The sequence below is a fragment of the Neophocaena asiaeorientalis genome, unplaced genomic scaffold, assembly GCF_003031525.2.
Source record: "Neophocaena asiaeorientalis asiaeorientalis breed wild unplaced genomic scaffold, Neophocaena_asiaeorientalis_V1.1 scaffold116, whole genome shotgun sequence".
NCBI classification, from domain to species: domain Eukaryota; kingdom Metazoa; phylum Chordata; class Mammalia; order Artiodactyla; family Phocoenidae; genus Neophocaena; species Neophocaena asiaeorientalis.
The window spans coordinates 11,941,941-11,958,171 of NW_020174561.1; the positions used below are offsets into that span (position 1 = coordinate 11,941,941).

The 16,231-nt window shown below is 38.0% G+C and overlaps 1 protein-coding gene across 1 annotated transcript in view; it reads left to right on the forward strand.

Moving 5' to 3' along the window:
* The window catches only part of TMEM168 (transmembrane protein 168), a 52,237-nt gene that overhangs the window by 1,895 nt on the left and 34,111 nt on the right, over positions 1 to 16,231 (forward strand). Inside the window, exon 2 of the mRNA XM_024757800.1 lies at positions 3,302 to 4,559. Coding sequence (XP_024613568.1) covers positions 3,432 to 4,559 — 1,128 coding nt within the window. The 5' untranslated portion in view covers positions 3,302 to 3,431. The remainder of the gene's footprint in view (positions 1 to 3,301; positions 4,560 to 16,231) is intronic.

Genomic DNA, 16,231 nt, shown 5'->3' on the forward strand with positions numbered 1-16,231 from the left:
TTAAGAGGTGTGCAGGAAAAAGAGTGGACAAGACTTGGGTGACGATTACATACAGGTGGTGAAGGAGAAGAGGGTTTAGAGTAGTACATAGGATTTTATAAAACAGACTCTGGCAGTTGTTGGTTAACTTGTCTTGTATTCAGATTGACTCTTCTGTGCTCCTTTTTTATCTGCCTCTCAAGGAATTTCCCACTGAATCATTAGTGATGGCAGACCCACTGAAAAAGTTTGCAGTGCTTTGTTTTACTCTGATTCAGGCTGTTTGTCTTTTGAAGAAGGTCAGAATGGGAAAAGACTTTTGTAGATTAGCTGTTTAAAAATAATATTCTGTCATGTTGGTTTTGGCCTATAACAGGGTGGCTGCATATATTCCATGCTATGAATGTGCTGTACTTTATTATTTACGTGTTTTCCTTTACCTTTTTCTAAGCTTTTACCTCAGTGCAGAACCGAGCTAGTGCTTTTATTTCTGTCAGGTAGGTTAATATATATGTGTTTAAGTGTATAGTGAGAGAAGAGCCTAGGTTTGGGATTGAGCATCCAAAGGATAGATTCAGAATGAAAACCCTGCAAGGAGACAGAGAGGAGAGATCAGTGAGTTAGGAAGAAAATCTGGAGTCTGGTCTTTGGAAGCTAAAGGAAGGGCAGGTTTCAGAAGGTGAAAGGAGTCAAAAACATCAAAGGTTGTTTGAGGAATGTGCAAGATAATGAGTGAAAAGAACCCATGGGATTTAGGAATTTGCAGGTTATTTTAGAACTTGGCAGAGCAATTTGTTGTGTGGTGGAAACCACTGTTTAGTTGGTATGAGAAGTAAAGCAGTCAAATATTGGCTGTCAAGAGGACCGAAGATTGAACTTGGAAGAGGAGATGAGGATTAGTGAGGATTGTTTAGTTTTGTTTGTTGTTTCTGTTTCTGTATTTTTTTTTTTTTTGGTATCATTTTTTGATTTGTTTTGTTTTGTTTTGCTGTACGCGGGCCTCTCACTGTTGTGGCCTCTCCCGTTGCGGAGCACAGGCTCCGGACACGCAGGCTCAGCGGCCATGGCTCACGGGCCCAGCCGCTCCGCGGCATGTGGGATCTTCCCGGACCGGGGCACGAACCCGTGTCCCCTGCATCGGCAGGCGGACTCTCAACCACTGCGCCACCAGGGAAGCCCTGGTATCATTTTTTAAAAAGAGCTTTGCAAATGGTTGTGTCAATGGATAAGAGAAGAGTTGGAGTTTAAAGAGAGAGGAGGGAGTGTGAAGTTCTGGAAGAGGCAGAGGGGAAGGGATACGTGTGTGGCTAAAAGATGTAGCCTTAGATAGGGAAGGGACAGCCTTCCTTTCTTGAATCAGGAATTGTAGATAGAGGTGAGTTTGTGGTGTTGGAAACTCAGGTAAACTCCCTGCTGATGACTTCATTGGAGGCAAAGTCATCTGGTGAGAATTTGGTGGGAAGTGGATGTCAGAGATTTGAGGATAGGGAAAAGAGGTTTGCATAATCACAGAGAATGAGAGTGTGTTGACCAGAGAAACATAGAACTATGTCTCATGAGTTGAGTGGCAACCATTTAGTCTGGTGTGTGATTTTTTTTTCTCCAACAGTGTTCAATCATCTGAGCCCAGACTGTACCATCGACCTTTTGAGGACATATATTCCAACATATTTGTTGAATGATTATATAACACATAGAAGTAATGTTTTAAAAAATGCAATGCACTCTAGATACTATCAGTTTCTTAAGTAAAAAGATAAAACCTAAATATACCAAGGAAGATATTTTCTTTAGTGGTGTGTGGTTTCTTAAGAAATGATTGAATGAAAATGTAATTGAGGAAAAATTAGCATTCTTAGTTAATTAAATAAACTTAGCTGTAAAAAATATACATGTTGAACATGTAAATTACTAATAATACTTGGAACCTCCCAGAGACCCTAAAGCTGTCACCCGGTGACATTCTTTTCCAGCGAAATGGGTAATTAAGAGTTAATTCCAAGTTATCTCATATTTCTCTTGGGTCTTTCTTTTAGTGTCCTGCTATTAGAAAGTATAAATAAGCTGATCGCAAACTAGTTACTTTTTGAGTTTTTATTGATTGAGTTCTCTATGGATATTCAGTGTGACCCTGAGCCATTGCATGGATCATTTCTTCTGAAATAGCATACTAGAAAATTTGAAGAATTATGTAGTAGAGAGTTAAATCATTTTTTGACTACATCATGTTTGAAGTGCAACTTGAAGGGGCACTTAAGATTGAAATAATTATCTGGGTCCTTTGACAAATAATTGTTGTGGTAACTTTTTAAAAGTAAAATTATAGTTTTAAAAATTTACCTTACAATAAATATTGGTCAGCATTCCAACTTTACAGTTTTGACTAGAAAGGTCCAGAATTGGTTTGCTACAAAGATTGTAGGTTTGATAATCAAAGTAATTTAGTAGAGGAAAAAGTACAGAGAGAACTATGGATCAACTTCAGTGACTGAGTAACTTTAATACAGTTAAACTTCTAATAAGTTTATTAAACACTGTTAGACTAAGATTTCATCGCATTTTAGAGGTGACTGGTAAAAAGATGTAGATGATTTTAGGCAGGTAGTAATGGTTGCTATTATTGGATACTGTTGCTTTTCAAATTAGAGGTAATGATGAGGTCCCTTGTTTCATTTAAGAATTGAGTAGCTTTCCATTGTGCCAGACGCATCTGCTACATCTAAGCTAAGTTGAATATCTCATCTTTGCATGTTGTTGAAAAACCACATATCGGAGTAAAAATGAATTATGTGAATTCCTCACCATCTCTGGAAAAACAGTTTCATTGATGGTGACTTAGTCATACAATCCTAGCATAGGATGAGTAGAAAAAAATCTCCATTTTTGTTTGGATAAACTGCAGAGTTTTTAAGCCAGAGACAATTAGCATTAAGATACACACAAGTCGGGCTTCCCTGGTGGCGCAGTGGTTGAGAGTCCACCTGCCGATGCAGGGGACACGGGTTCGTGCCCCGGTCCGGGAAGATCCCACATGCCGCGGAGCGGCTGGGCCCGTGAGCCATGGCCGCTGAGGCTGCGCGTCCGGAGCCTGCGTGTCCGGAGCCTGTGCTCCGCAACGGGAGAGGCCACAACAGTGAGAGGCCCGCGTACCTCAAAAAAAAAAAAAAAAAAACCCCATAAAAAGATACACACAAGTCACATTTTAAGCTGGGTTTCAGAACAAACTTTATTTCTCACTTATTCGTTATTTTGTATAAGGAAGATACATGTGAAAGGCAAATTACATAAAATTAACAACGAAATATTTTTTTCTTCTTTTTAGATCACTACAAACAAACAAATTCCACCAGAGAAAATGCTGAAGTAGGAGTTACAGAAACATTGGATTTGCTGGATGAAATACAAGCAGTTAATTTTTGTAACGTGGGGAGAAGGCCCAGATTGACAGATTAATGTGTAAATCACTGCGTTATTGCTTTAGTCATTGTCTCTATTTAGCAATGACAAGACTGGAAGAAGTAAACAGAGAAGTGAACATGCATTCTTCAGTGCGTTATCTTGGCTATTTAGCCAGAATTAATCTACTGGTTGCTATATGCTTAGGTCTTTATGTAAGATGGGAAAAAACAGCAAATTCCTTAATTTTGGTAATTTTTATTCTTGGTCTTTTTGTTCTTGGAATTGCCAGCATACTCTATTATTATTTTTCAATGGAAGCGGCAAGTTTAAGTCTATCCAATCTTTGGTTTGGATTCTTGCTTGGCCTCCTGTGTTTTCTTGATAATTCATCGTTTAAAAATGATGTGAAAGAAGAATCAACCAAATATTTGCTTCTAACTTCCATAGTATTAAGGATACTATGCTCTTTGGTGGAGAGAATTTCTGGTTATGTCCGTCATCGACCCACCTTACTAACCACAGTTGAATTTCTGGAACTTGTTGGATTTGCCATTGCCAGCACAACTATGTTGGTGGAAAAGTCTCTGAGTGTCATTTTACTTGTTGTAGCTTTGGCCATGCTGATTATTGACCTGAGAATGAAGTCTTTTCTAGCTATTCCAAACTTAGTTATTTTTGCAGTCTTGCTGTTTTTCTCCACATTGGAAACTCCCCAAAATCCAGTTGCTTTTGCATGTTTTTTTATTTGCCTGATAACTGATCCTTTCCTTGACATTTATTTTAGTGGACTTTCAGTGACTGAAAGGTGGAAACCCTATTTGTACCGTGGAAGAATTTGCAGAAGACTTTCTGTTGTTTTCACTGCGATGATTGAGCTTACATTTTTCATTCTTTCAGCATTTAAACTTAGAGACACTCATCTCTGGTATTTTGTAATACCAGGCTTTTCCATTTTTGGAATATTCTGGATGATTTGCCATATTATTTTTCTTTTAACTCTTTGGGGATTCCATTCCAAATTAAATGACTGCCATAAAGTATATTTTACTCACAGGGTAGATAACAATAACCTAGATAGAATCATGGCATCCAAAGGGATGCGCCACTTTTGCTTAATTTCAGAGCAGTTAGTTTTTTTTAGTCTTCTTGCAACAGCAATTTTGGGAGCAGTTTCCTGGCAGGTAAGCTTACAGTTTGTTTATTATGTCAGTACCTATGATATGTGATTAAATGCTTGCTTCAAGAGTTGAATTATTAGAATTGAAAGGTCAAGTTCCTGATTTCAGAAGTAGATGGTGGGGCACTTACTTAATTTTGTTCCTGGAATTGAAGTACTGAATGAATATTGACAGGATAATTTCATTTGCTTTCTAGCAAGAAGAACCAGAATATTAGGAATACTCAGCATGTGACATGCCTCCTACCTTCTTATTGTTTGTTAATGAAACACTCATGGATTAAAGATCCTTAGAATATTAACATTTGAAGGGTGCTTAGAGATTGTTCTTTAATTTTTTCACTTTACACACGAGGAAACTGAAAGCCAGAAAACATATCCAGAGTCACCGGTACTAGCCAGAACTAGGTTACCTAGCTTCTGTCTACTCCATTGATCTCCTCATTACATTTCTTTTATATAGTCATTTTCCTAAGATTTTATGGAAAAGGTGATTAGTTATATAATGACATATCAGATTCTTAATTACAGATTAGAGCCTCTCCTAAGAAAGAAAAAACTAGTTTTACAATACATTTGCTTCCCACAATGTTTTTTTTTTTTTTTAAAAAAAGGTCTTTTGTAGACAAAGACATTCAAACTATATGGCTAGAGTTTATATCTGTAGTTTATATCAGTCTTCCATTCTCTGAACATTTATTGACTATACTGTATATCAGGTACTGTACTGGTGCTGAAGATCTCGAGATGAGTAAAAAATGTCTCCGTCATTAAAGAAGGCACAATCTCTAATGGGAGGCGGAAGAGGCAAGGCACGTAAACCAATAATTATTATTACAGTGTCACAAATACTGTAATTTGGGTACATCAGGTTGTGATGTAGGGCAAAAATGAAGGTGAATTTTGCTTGGTGCAGTTCTCTGCTTTGCACCAGTTGCAGCAGAGTGATTTGTCGATGTGAGTGTCTGAAGAGGAGATGTGGAGACTTGCCTGGGAATGGTACATTTTAGTCATTGTGGGCTAGGGCATGGAGCCTGTGTGGGAGTCAACCAGATGATTAAAAAAGAAAAAATCATGGGTGTTGCCTGAGGATATCTTACTCTATTTGCCAGTGCTAGGGACTATTAGAAAGATGATGATGGATGAGAACTCTACCAAGAGTTCTCATTCCTCTTCCTCTCTTCTCTCCTTCCTGTTAGCTCCTTTCCCAGCCCGACTTTTTTTCATTTCCAAATCAGCCTCATTCATGCTTGACACCTTTCTAATCATCAAATCCTGAAACCAAATATTTTGTAAGTCACCAAATTCTTGTTTTCTCATACAAGTGGTCTTAAACATGGTGTGTGTACTACTGGAGATACACAGAAGCTTTCCAATGAGTCTGTCAGCAAAGATAATTTTAAGACAGTTTCCAGATTCTCACCTTCCAGTCAACTGTTTCTTAAAGTTTATCTACTTGAGATAGGTGTGGAGTGGTATCTTATTGTGATTTTAACTTGCGTGTCTCTAATGACTAATGATGTTGAGCATCTTTAATGTGTGTATTAGTCATTCACTTACCTTTGCTGAAGTATCTATTCAGATCTTTTTTTGATCTAAATTGGGTTGTCTTCTTATGATTGAATTTTTTTTAACATCTTTATTGGAGTATAATTGCTTTACAATGGTGTCTTAGTTTCTGCCGTATAACAAAGTGAATCAGCTATACACATACATATATCCCCATATCTCCTCCCTCTTGCGTCTCCCTCCCACCCTCCCTATCCCACCCCTCTAGGTGGTCACAAAGCACCCAGCTGATCTCCCTGTGCTATGCGGCTGCTTTCCACTATCTATTTTACATTTGGTAGTGTATATATGTCAATGCTACTCTTCACTTCGTCTCAGCTTACTCTTCTCCCTCCCTGTGTCCTCAAGTCCATTCTCTATGTCTGCATCTTTATTCCTGTCCTGTCCCTACGTTCATCAGAACCTTTTTTTTTTTTTTTTTAGATTCCATATATATGTGTTAACTTACAGTATTTGCTTTTCTCTTTCTGACTTACTTCACTCTCTGTGGCAGACTCTGGGTCCATCCACCTCACTACAAACAACTCAATTTCATATCTTTTTATGGCTGAGTAATATTCCATTGTATGTATGTGCCACATCTTCTTTATCCATTCATCTGTCGATGGACACTTAGGTTGCTTCCACATGCTGACTATTGTAAATAGAGTTGCAGTGAACATTGTGGTACATGACTCTTTCTGAATTATGGTTTTCTCAGGGTATATGCCCAGCAGTGGGATTGCTGGGTCATATGGTAGTACTATTTTTAGTTTTTTAAGGAACCTCAATACTGTTCTCCATACTGGCTGTATCAGTTTACATTCCCACCAACAGTGCAAGAGGGTTCCCTTTTCTCCACACCCTCTCCAGCATTTGTTGTTTGTAGATTTTTTAATGATGGCCATTCTTACTGGTGTGAAGTGATACCTCATTGTAGTTTTGATTTGCATTTCTCTAATGATTAATGATGTTGAGCATTTTTTCATGTGTTTGTTGGCAATCTGTATATCTTCTTTGAAGAAATGTCTACCTAGGTCTTCTGCCCATTTTTGGATTGGGTTGTCTGTTTTTTTGATATTGAACTGCATGAGCTGCTTGTATATTTTGGAGGTTAATCCTTTGTCAGTTGCTTTGTTTGAAAATATTTTCTCCCATTCTGAGGGTTGTCTTTGCATCTTGTTTATGTTTTACTTTGCTGTGCAAAAGCTTTTAAGTTTCTTAGATCCCATTTTTTTGGTTTTTATTTCCATTTCTCTAGGAAGTGGGTCGAAAAGGATCATGCTGTGATTGATGTCATAGAGTGTTCTGCTATGTTTTCCTCTAAGAGTTTTATAGTGTCTGGCCTTACATTTAGGTGTTTAATCCATTTTGAGTTTATTTTTGTGTATGAATGAGCTGGGGAGCATTCCTCCCTCTGCTATACTTCGGTAGAGTTTGAGAAGGATAGGTGTTAGCTCTTTTCTAAATGTTTGATAGAATTCGCCTGTGAAGCCATCTGGTCCTGGGCTTTTGTTTGTTGGAAGGTTTTTAATCACAGTTTCAATTTCAGTGCTTGTGAGTGGTCCATTTATATTTTCTATTTCTTCCTGGTTCAGTCTCGGAAGGTTGTGCTTTTCTAAGAATTTGTCCATTTCTTCAGGTTGTCCATTTTGTTGGCATAGAGTTGCTTGTAGTAATCTCTCACGATCCTTTGTATTTCAGTGGTGTCAGTTGTTAGTTCTCCTTTTTCATTTCTAATTCTGTTGATTTGAGGCTTTTCCCTTTTTGATGAGTCTGGCTAATGGTTTATCAATTTTGTTTATCTTCTCAAAGAACCAGCTTTTAGTTTTATTGATCTTTGCTATTGTGTCCTTCATTTCCTTTTCATTTATTTCTTATCTGATCTTTATGATTTCTTCCCTTCTGATAACTTTGGGTGTTTTTTTGTTATTCTTTCTCTAATTGCTTTAGGTGTAAGGTTAGGTTATTTATTTGAGATGTTTCTTGTTTCTTGAGGTAGGATTGTATTGCTATAAACTTCCCTCTTAGAACTGCTTTTGCTGCATCCTATAGGTTTTGGGTTGTCATGTCCACATTGTCATTTGTTTCTAGGTACTTTTGGATTTCCTCTTTGATTTCTTCAGTGATCTCTTGGTTATTAAGTAACGTATTGTTTAGCCTCCATGTGTTTGTATGTTTTAAAGATTTTGTCCTGTAATTGATATCTAGTCCTATAGCATTTGGTCAGAAAAGGTACTTGATACGATTTCAATTTTCTTAAATTTACCAAGGTGTGATTTGTGACCCAAGATATTATCTATCCTGGAGAATGTTCCATGAGCACTTGAGAAGAAAGTGTATTCTGTTGTTTTTGGATGGAATGTCCTATAAATATCACTTAATTCCATCTTGTTTAATGTATAATTTAAAGCATGTGTTTTCTTATTTATTTTCATTTTGGATGATCTGTCTGTTGGTGAAAGTGGGGTGTTAAAGTCCCCTGCTATGACTGTCTTCCTGTCAATTTCCTCTTTTATGGCCGTTAGAATTTACCTTAGGTGTTGAGGTGCTCCTATGTTGGGTGCATAAATATTTACAATTGTTATATCTTCTTCTTGGATCGATCCATTGATCATTATGTAGTGTCCTTCTTTGTCTCTTGTAGTAGTTTTTATTTTAAAGTTTGTTTTGTCTGATATGAGAATTGCTACTTCAGCTTTCTTTTGATTTCCATTTGCATGGAATATCTTTTTCCATCCCCTCACTTTCTGTCTGTATGTGTCCCTAGGTCTGAAGTGGGTCTCTGGTTGACAGCATAAATATGGGTCTTGGTTTTGTATCCATTCAGCCTATGTCTTTTGGTTGGAGCATTTAATCTATTTACATTTAAAGTGATTATCGATATGTATGTTCCTATTTCCATTTTCTTAATTGTTTTGGGTTTGTTATTGTAGGTCCTTTCCTTCTCTGTTTCCTGCCTAGAGAAGTTCCTTTAACGTTTGTTATAAAGCTCGTTTGGTGATGCTGAATTCTGTTAGCTTTTGCTTGTCTGTAAAGGTTTTAATTTCTCTGTCAAATCTGAATGAGATCCTTGCTGGGTAATCTTGGTTGTAGGTTTTTCCCTTTCATCACTTTAAATATGTCTTGCCACTCCCTTCTGGCTTGCAGAGTTTCTGCTGAAAGATCTGCTGTTAACCTTATGGGGATTCCCTTGTATGTTTTTTGGTTTTTTTCTTGCTGCTTTTAATATTTTTTCTTTTTATTTAATTTTTGATAGTTTTATTAACATGTATCTTGGCGTGTTTCTCCTTGGATTTATCCTGTATGGGACTCTGCGTATCCTTGACTTATTTCCTTTCCCACATTAGGGAAATTTTCAACTATAATCTCTTCAAGTATTTTCTCAGACCCTTTCTTTTTCTCTTCTTCTGGGACCCCTATAATTTGAATGTTGGTGCATTTAATGTTGTCCCAGAGGTCTCTGTGACTATCCTCTATTCTTTTCATTCTTTTTTCTTTATTCTGCTTTGCAGTAGTTATTTCCACTATTTTATCTTCCAGGTCACTTATTCGTTCTTCTGCCTCAGTTATTCTGCTATTGATTCCTTGTAGAGAATTTTAAATTTCATTTATTGTGTTGTTCATTACTGTTTGCTCTTTAGTTCTTCTAGGTCCTTGTTAAACGTTTCTTGTATTTTCTCCATTCTATCTCCAAGATTTTGGATCATCTTTACTATCATTTCTCTGAATTCTTTTTCAGGTAGACTGCCTATTTACTCTTCATTTGTTTGGTCTGGTGGGTTTTTACTTTGCTCCTTCATCTGCTGCATATTTCTGTGTCTCCTCAGTTTGCTTATCTTACTGTGTTTGGGGTCTCCTTTTCGCAGGCTGCACGTTCGTAGTTCCCATTGTTTTTGGTGTCTGCCCCTGGTGGGTAAGGTTGGTTCAGTGGGTTATGTAAGCTTTCTGGTGGAGGGGACTGGTGCCTGTGTTCTGGTGTATGAGGCTGGATCTTGTCTTTCTGGTGGGCAGGACTGTGTCCAGTGGTGTGTTTTGGGGTGTCTGTGAACCTACTATGATTTTAGGCAGCCTCTCTGCTAATGGGTGGGGTTGTGTTCCTGTCTTGTTAGTTTTTTGGCATGGGGTATCCAGCACTGGTGCTTGCTGGTCGTTGAGTTGAGCTGGGTCTTAGCATTGAGATGGAGATCTCTTGGAGCGCTCTCACTGATTCATATTACTTGGGGCCGGGAGGTCTCTGGTGGTCAGGTGTCCTGAATTCGGCTCTCCCACTTCAGAGGCTCAGGCCTGACACCCGACCGGAGCACCAAGACCCTGTCAGCCACATGGCGGTCTATCAGCCCCTTTAGAACCAGTCTGCCCTCCTGTTTGGGATTTGATATCCTGCTGTTGTTGTAGGGTCTCCCGCAGAGGCAGTGGGTGGCTGTGGCTCATTGCGGGGACAAGGACACTGGCAGCAGAAGTTCTTATGATTGAATTTTAAGCGTTCTTTTTATATTCTGAATACAAGCCTTTTTATCAGATATATGATCTGGAAATGTTTTCTCCTAGTGTGTGGCTTATCTGTTTTTTTAATGATACTTTTTTGTGTGTGTGTGGTACGCGGGCCTGTCACTGCTGTGGCCTCTCCTGTTGCGGAGCACAGGCTCCAGACGCGCAGGCTTAGCGGCCATGGCTCACGGGTCCAGCCTCTCCGCGGCATGTGGGATCTTCCCGGACTGGGGCACGAACCCGTGTCCCCTGCATCGGCAGGAGGACTCAACTACTGCACCACCAGGGAAGCCCTTTAATGATACCTTTTGAAGAGTGCAAGTTTTCAGCTTTATGAAGTCCAGTTTGTCAACTTTTTCTTTTTTTTTTTTTGCGGTACCTGGGCCTCTCACCGCTGTGGCCTCTCCTGTTGCGGAGCACAGGCTCCGGACGCGCAGGCTCAGCAGCCATGGCTCACGGGCCCAGCCGCTCCACGGCATGTCGCATCTTCCCGGACTGTGGCACGAACCCGTGTCCCCTGCATCGGCAGGCAGACTCTCAACCACTGCGCCACCAGGGAAGCCCCAACTTTTTCTTTTATGGGCTGTGCTTTTAGGATCACATCTAAGATATTCATTGCTCAGGCCTAGGTGACAAAGATTTTTCTCCTATAGTTTTCTTCCAGTAGCTTTATCATTTTAGTTTTAACATTTAGGTATATGATCCATTTTGAGTTAATTTTTGTTATGGTATGAAGTAAGGATTTTTTTTTAATATGGCTTTCTAATTGGTCCAGCACCATTTATTGAAAAGACTATCATTTCCCATGTTGAATTACCTTGGCACCTTTGTCCAAAATCAGTGTCTGAGCTCTCTTTTTTGTTCCATTGACCTGTATATCTATCCTTGAAACAGGACTATGCTGTCTCACAAGATATGTTCTAATTTTCTTTGCAATTTCTTCTTTGACCTATGTTAAAGTTAAAAGTTTATTGTGTGATAGTTTAATATTTGGGGGATTTCCCACATTTTTTCTATTATTGATTTCTAATTTAATTCCAGGTGATTGGAGAACATAGTTTGTTTGATTTTAGTCTTTTATTAAGACTTGTTTTGTAGCCTGGCATGTGGTATTCTCGAGAATACATCATGTTTACTTTAAAAGAGTAAGTTCCTGATGTTGTTGATTAAAGTGTTCCATAAATATCAGCTAGGTTGTGTTGGTTGGTAGTGATGTTTATGTATCTATATCCTTGCTGATTTTCTAATTCTGAGAGAGTGATATTGAAAATCTCCATTAAAATTAACTAAATTGTGTACTTCTCATTTCAATTCTTTCATTTTCTTGCCTTATGTATTTTGGGTCTCTGTTCCTAGGTGTATATACATCCTTTTTTTTTTTTTTGCGGTACACGGGCTTCTCACTGTTGTGGCCCCTCCTGTTGTGGAGCACAGGCTCTGGACGCGCAGGCTCAGCAGCCATGGCTCACGGGCCCAGCTGCTCCGCGGCATGTGGGATCCTCCTGGCCCGGGGCATGAACCCGTGTCCCCTGCATCGGCAGGCAGACTCTCAACCACTGCGCCACCAGGGAAGCCCTATACATCTTTAATTATACCTTCTTAATGTATTGACCTTCTTATCTTTATGGTAAACGGCATAGTTGAATAGTTACAACAGTCACCTAATGGCTTGCAAAATGTAACATTAACTAGCTAGCTGTTTACAGAGTTTGCCAACTCCTGTTTTAGGCCAGTACTTCTCAAACTTTAATATACATAGGAATCGCGTGGGGATCTTGTTAAAATCCCAAAGACTGGAATTTTGGGGGAGAGCCTGAAACTCTGCATTTCCAGAAATCTTAAAAGTTATGCAGAAAGTCCTAGTCAGAAGTACACCCACTGAGTGGCAAGGTATTAATTTAGCTATTCAAGACTAATGTGTATCTATCAGAGTTTTGTATGCATTAGTTGCTGTTTGGTAACTGCTGCTTGTGGTGTAGGCATTGTGTCTTTGATGCAATTAACTTTTTTTTTTAAATTGAAGTATAGTTGATTTACAATGTTGTGTTAGTTTCAGGTGTACAGCAAAGTGATTCAGTTTATGTGTATGTATAATATATTCTTTTTCAGATTCATTTCGCATATAGGTTATTAAAAAATATTGAGTATAGTTCCCTGGGTTATACAGTAGGTCCTTGTTGTTTATCTATTTTATATATAGTAGTGTGTTTGTTACTGTCAAATTCCTAATTTATCCCTCCTTCCCACGTTTCCCCTTTGGTAACCATAAATTTGTTCTCTATGTTTGTGAGTCTGTTTCTGTTTTGTAAATAAGTTCATTTGTATTTTTTTAGATTCCACATATAAGTGATATCATATGATATTTGTCTTTCTCAGACTTACTTCACTTAGTATGATAATCTCTAGGTCCATCCATCTTGCTGCAAATGGCATTATTTCATTCTGTTTTTATGGCTGAGCAGTATTCCATTGTATATATGTGCCACATCTTCTTTATCCATTCATCTCTCGGTGGACACTTAGTTCGCTTTCATGTCTTGGCTATTATAAATAGTGATGCAGTGAACGTTAGGGTGCATGTATCTTATTGAATTATGGTTTATATCCTCAGGAGTGGGATTGCCAGATCATATGGTAGCTCTGTTTTCAGTTTTTTAAGACCATCATCAAAAACTCTACAAATAATACATGCTGGAGAGGGTGTGGAGAAAAGGCAACCCTCTTACACTATTGGTGAGAATGTAAATTGGTACAGCCACTATGGATAACAGTATGATGCAATTAACTTTTTAAACTTAATTAAAAAAAAAACATTTATTTATTTTTTTATTTGGCCGTGCCAGGTCTTAGTTGTGGCACGTGAGATATTCACTGCCGAGTGTGGGATCTTTTTTTTAGTTGCAGCATTGGGGATCCTTAGTTGCACCATGTGGGATCTTTTAGTTGCAGCATGCAGGATCTAGTTCCCTGACCAGGGATTGAACCCAGGCCCCCTGCCTTGGGAGTGTGTAGTCTTAACTGCTGGACCACCAGGGAAGTCCCTAAACTTAATTTTAATTTAATCTGTGCTCTGCCGAGTGTTCGGTGAGATCATCTCAAATTCTTCCAATTAGATTTTTCTTGAACTATTTTTGCTTAACATTCCTAAATGATATTGATACTGAATAGCTTTTTAATAATATAATCTAAACCCATTTTTCACATTTCTGTGAGAGTAATATTAAAGCGTAAAACTGATTTTCCCCTCTGTCCCATTAAAATATCCTTCAATGGATGGATTTCCACTGGAAAACTGATTGGGTGGGGGCAGACCCAATGTGGCAGGAAAAAAATGAGAAACTAAAGCCTTTTGAGTAGATCAAATAGTCAGCCATAAGTAGGATCAATGAAAGTAGAGGTAGACTGAAATCTAGAAGACTAGGTAAGAGCAAGGGATAAGGACCTGGACTAAGGTGACAGGGAAAAATTGCTGAGCTAAGGATATAACTGATAGAAGTATCAAGGGAAAAACAGATCTTGTTGAAAAGTAAAATTTATAGAGAATTTGAAATAAATTGATGAAATTTAGAGATGAAGAGTGTTTTGACATGGTATTTAGATAGTCTAAATATTAAAAAGATGTTGAGAGGCTAAAGGGAGCGGATGGGAATGTAGGATGATGGATTTCACTGAGTTAATGACCTAGTGGGCATTTGTTATTAACAAAATATTTTAGAGTAGGTTTATTTTTTAAAGTATATTTTTAGGCAGTCAAATGTACTCTCATTTTACTACCAGAAAGGTAAAACCAAACAGACACAAACATGAGACTAATCTGCCTCATGGAGCACAATGTGGTTTAGACCTTACTTCCCAAAATGGGCTTAGCCACTTTTTCTTATTTTAAGGTTTTTGCATGTCAGTAGTTTGGGGGTTCTTTTAGTTTTACATAACTTAACAAAAATTTTTTATTAAGGAAAAATTTGCATACAGTAATATTCACCCTTTTTAGTGTACAATTCTGTGATTTTGACAAATGCATATAGTTGTATGACCACTACATTCAAAATATAGAGCAGTTCCATCACCCCCCAAAATTCCCTGCTGCCCCTTTGTAGTCAGTCCCGCTCCCAACCCCCAGTACTTGGCAACTAAACTGTTTTCTGTCCCTAAACACTTTTCTAGGGTGTCATATACATGAAATAATATAGTGTATAGCTGTTTGAGTCTGGCTTCTTTCACTTAGCATAATTCATATGAGATTCAGCTACATTGTTGTGTTATAATATCAGTTTATTCCTTCATATTGCTGAGCAGTATTCCATTATGTGGATGTCTCACAGTGTGTTCATTACTCAATGGAGGGACATTGAAATTAGCTTTTGGTGATTATAAATAAAGCTGCTGTAAACATTCATAGACAGGGTTTTGTGTTAACATAGGTTTTTATTTTACCTGGTGTGGGTTGTATGATAAACGTATGAGCCATGTTTAACTTTATAGAAACTGCCAAACTGTTTCCCAAAGTGGCTGTACCATTTTGCATTCTCACCCGCAATGTATGGGAGTTATCTCTTTGTTTTTGTTTTTTAACCATTCTTATAGGTGTGTAGTGGTAACTCACTGTGGTTTTTATTTGCTATTTCTGTAGTAGCTAAAGACGTTAAGTATCTTTTCATGTGATTACTTGTCCTGAGAATTTCAGATCTCAGCAATGTTTAAAACTGGGTTGTTTGTTTTCATGTTGTATTGAGATATAAGTCCTTTATTAGATGTATGACTTGCTAATATTTGCTCCAAGTGGCCTTTTCTCTTGTTTTCTGAAGAGCAGTTCTTAATTTTGCTATACTCTAATTTATCCATTTTTTTCTTTTATGAAATTATCTTTTGATGTCATACCTAAGAAATCTTTGACCTCATTTGAGTAGACTCTCTGGATAACCCCACATGGATAGCTTTGTTTTTTGTTAGTTTTACCGAATTTAATAACATTTTCAAAATGAGTCAGTAGTATCATTCCAAGTCATGTACATTAAAAAGCTGGAATTTTACCATTAACTTCTGTTGTGTTTTGTTCATAATCTCGTTCCAATTTTAAAATGTAACCTTACAGCTGTTGTTTCCTGCAATTTGTGTTATGCTCATTGAATTTGCTACTTGCTTTCCTCTTTTGTACTTTTCTTCCTTAAATAAGTCAATAAGAAGTACTTACACAGTACCATAGCCATTTGGTGCTAGTTTTATTGCTCAGCCATAGGCTTTTCTGAAATTGATACTTGACAATTCACATAAGGATAAAAAGGGAGGAAAGTGTCCAGATACCGAAGGAAGCATACTCCATGGCTTGCTCTTTTGTTTAGGAATTTTCTCTGAAATCTTTCACATGAGATTTTATATGCCTTTCCTTGCTACTGTCATTTGCAGATTCCATGGGGTTCTGATGCAACTTTTTGGAGGAGCCCTTTGACCCAAACCAGAAAAACCATAATCACCGTTAATTTCTCTGTAGGGGAGGCACTAGCAATCACTGGGTTTGACAGATGTAACAAGACCAGTTTCATATCCAAGGAAGGGAGGGAATCCACAGATGCAGCACAGTTTCATTTCTAGCAAGATGGCTGGATCAGCCATATTATCTCACTTGACATGGGGAGCAGG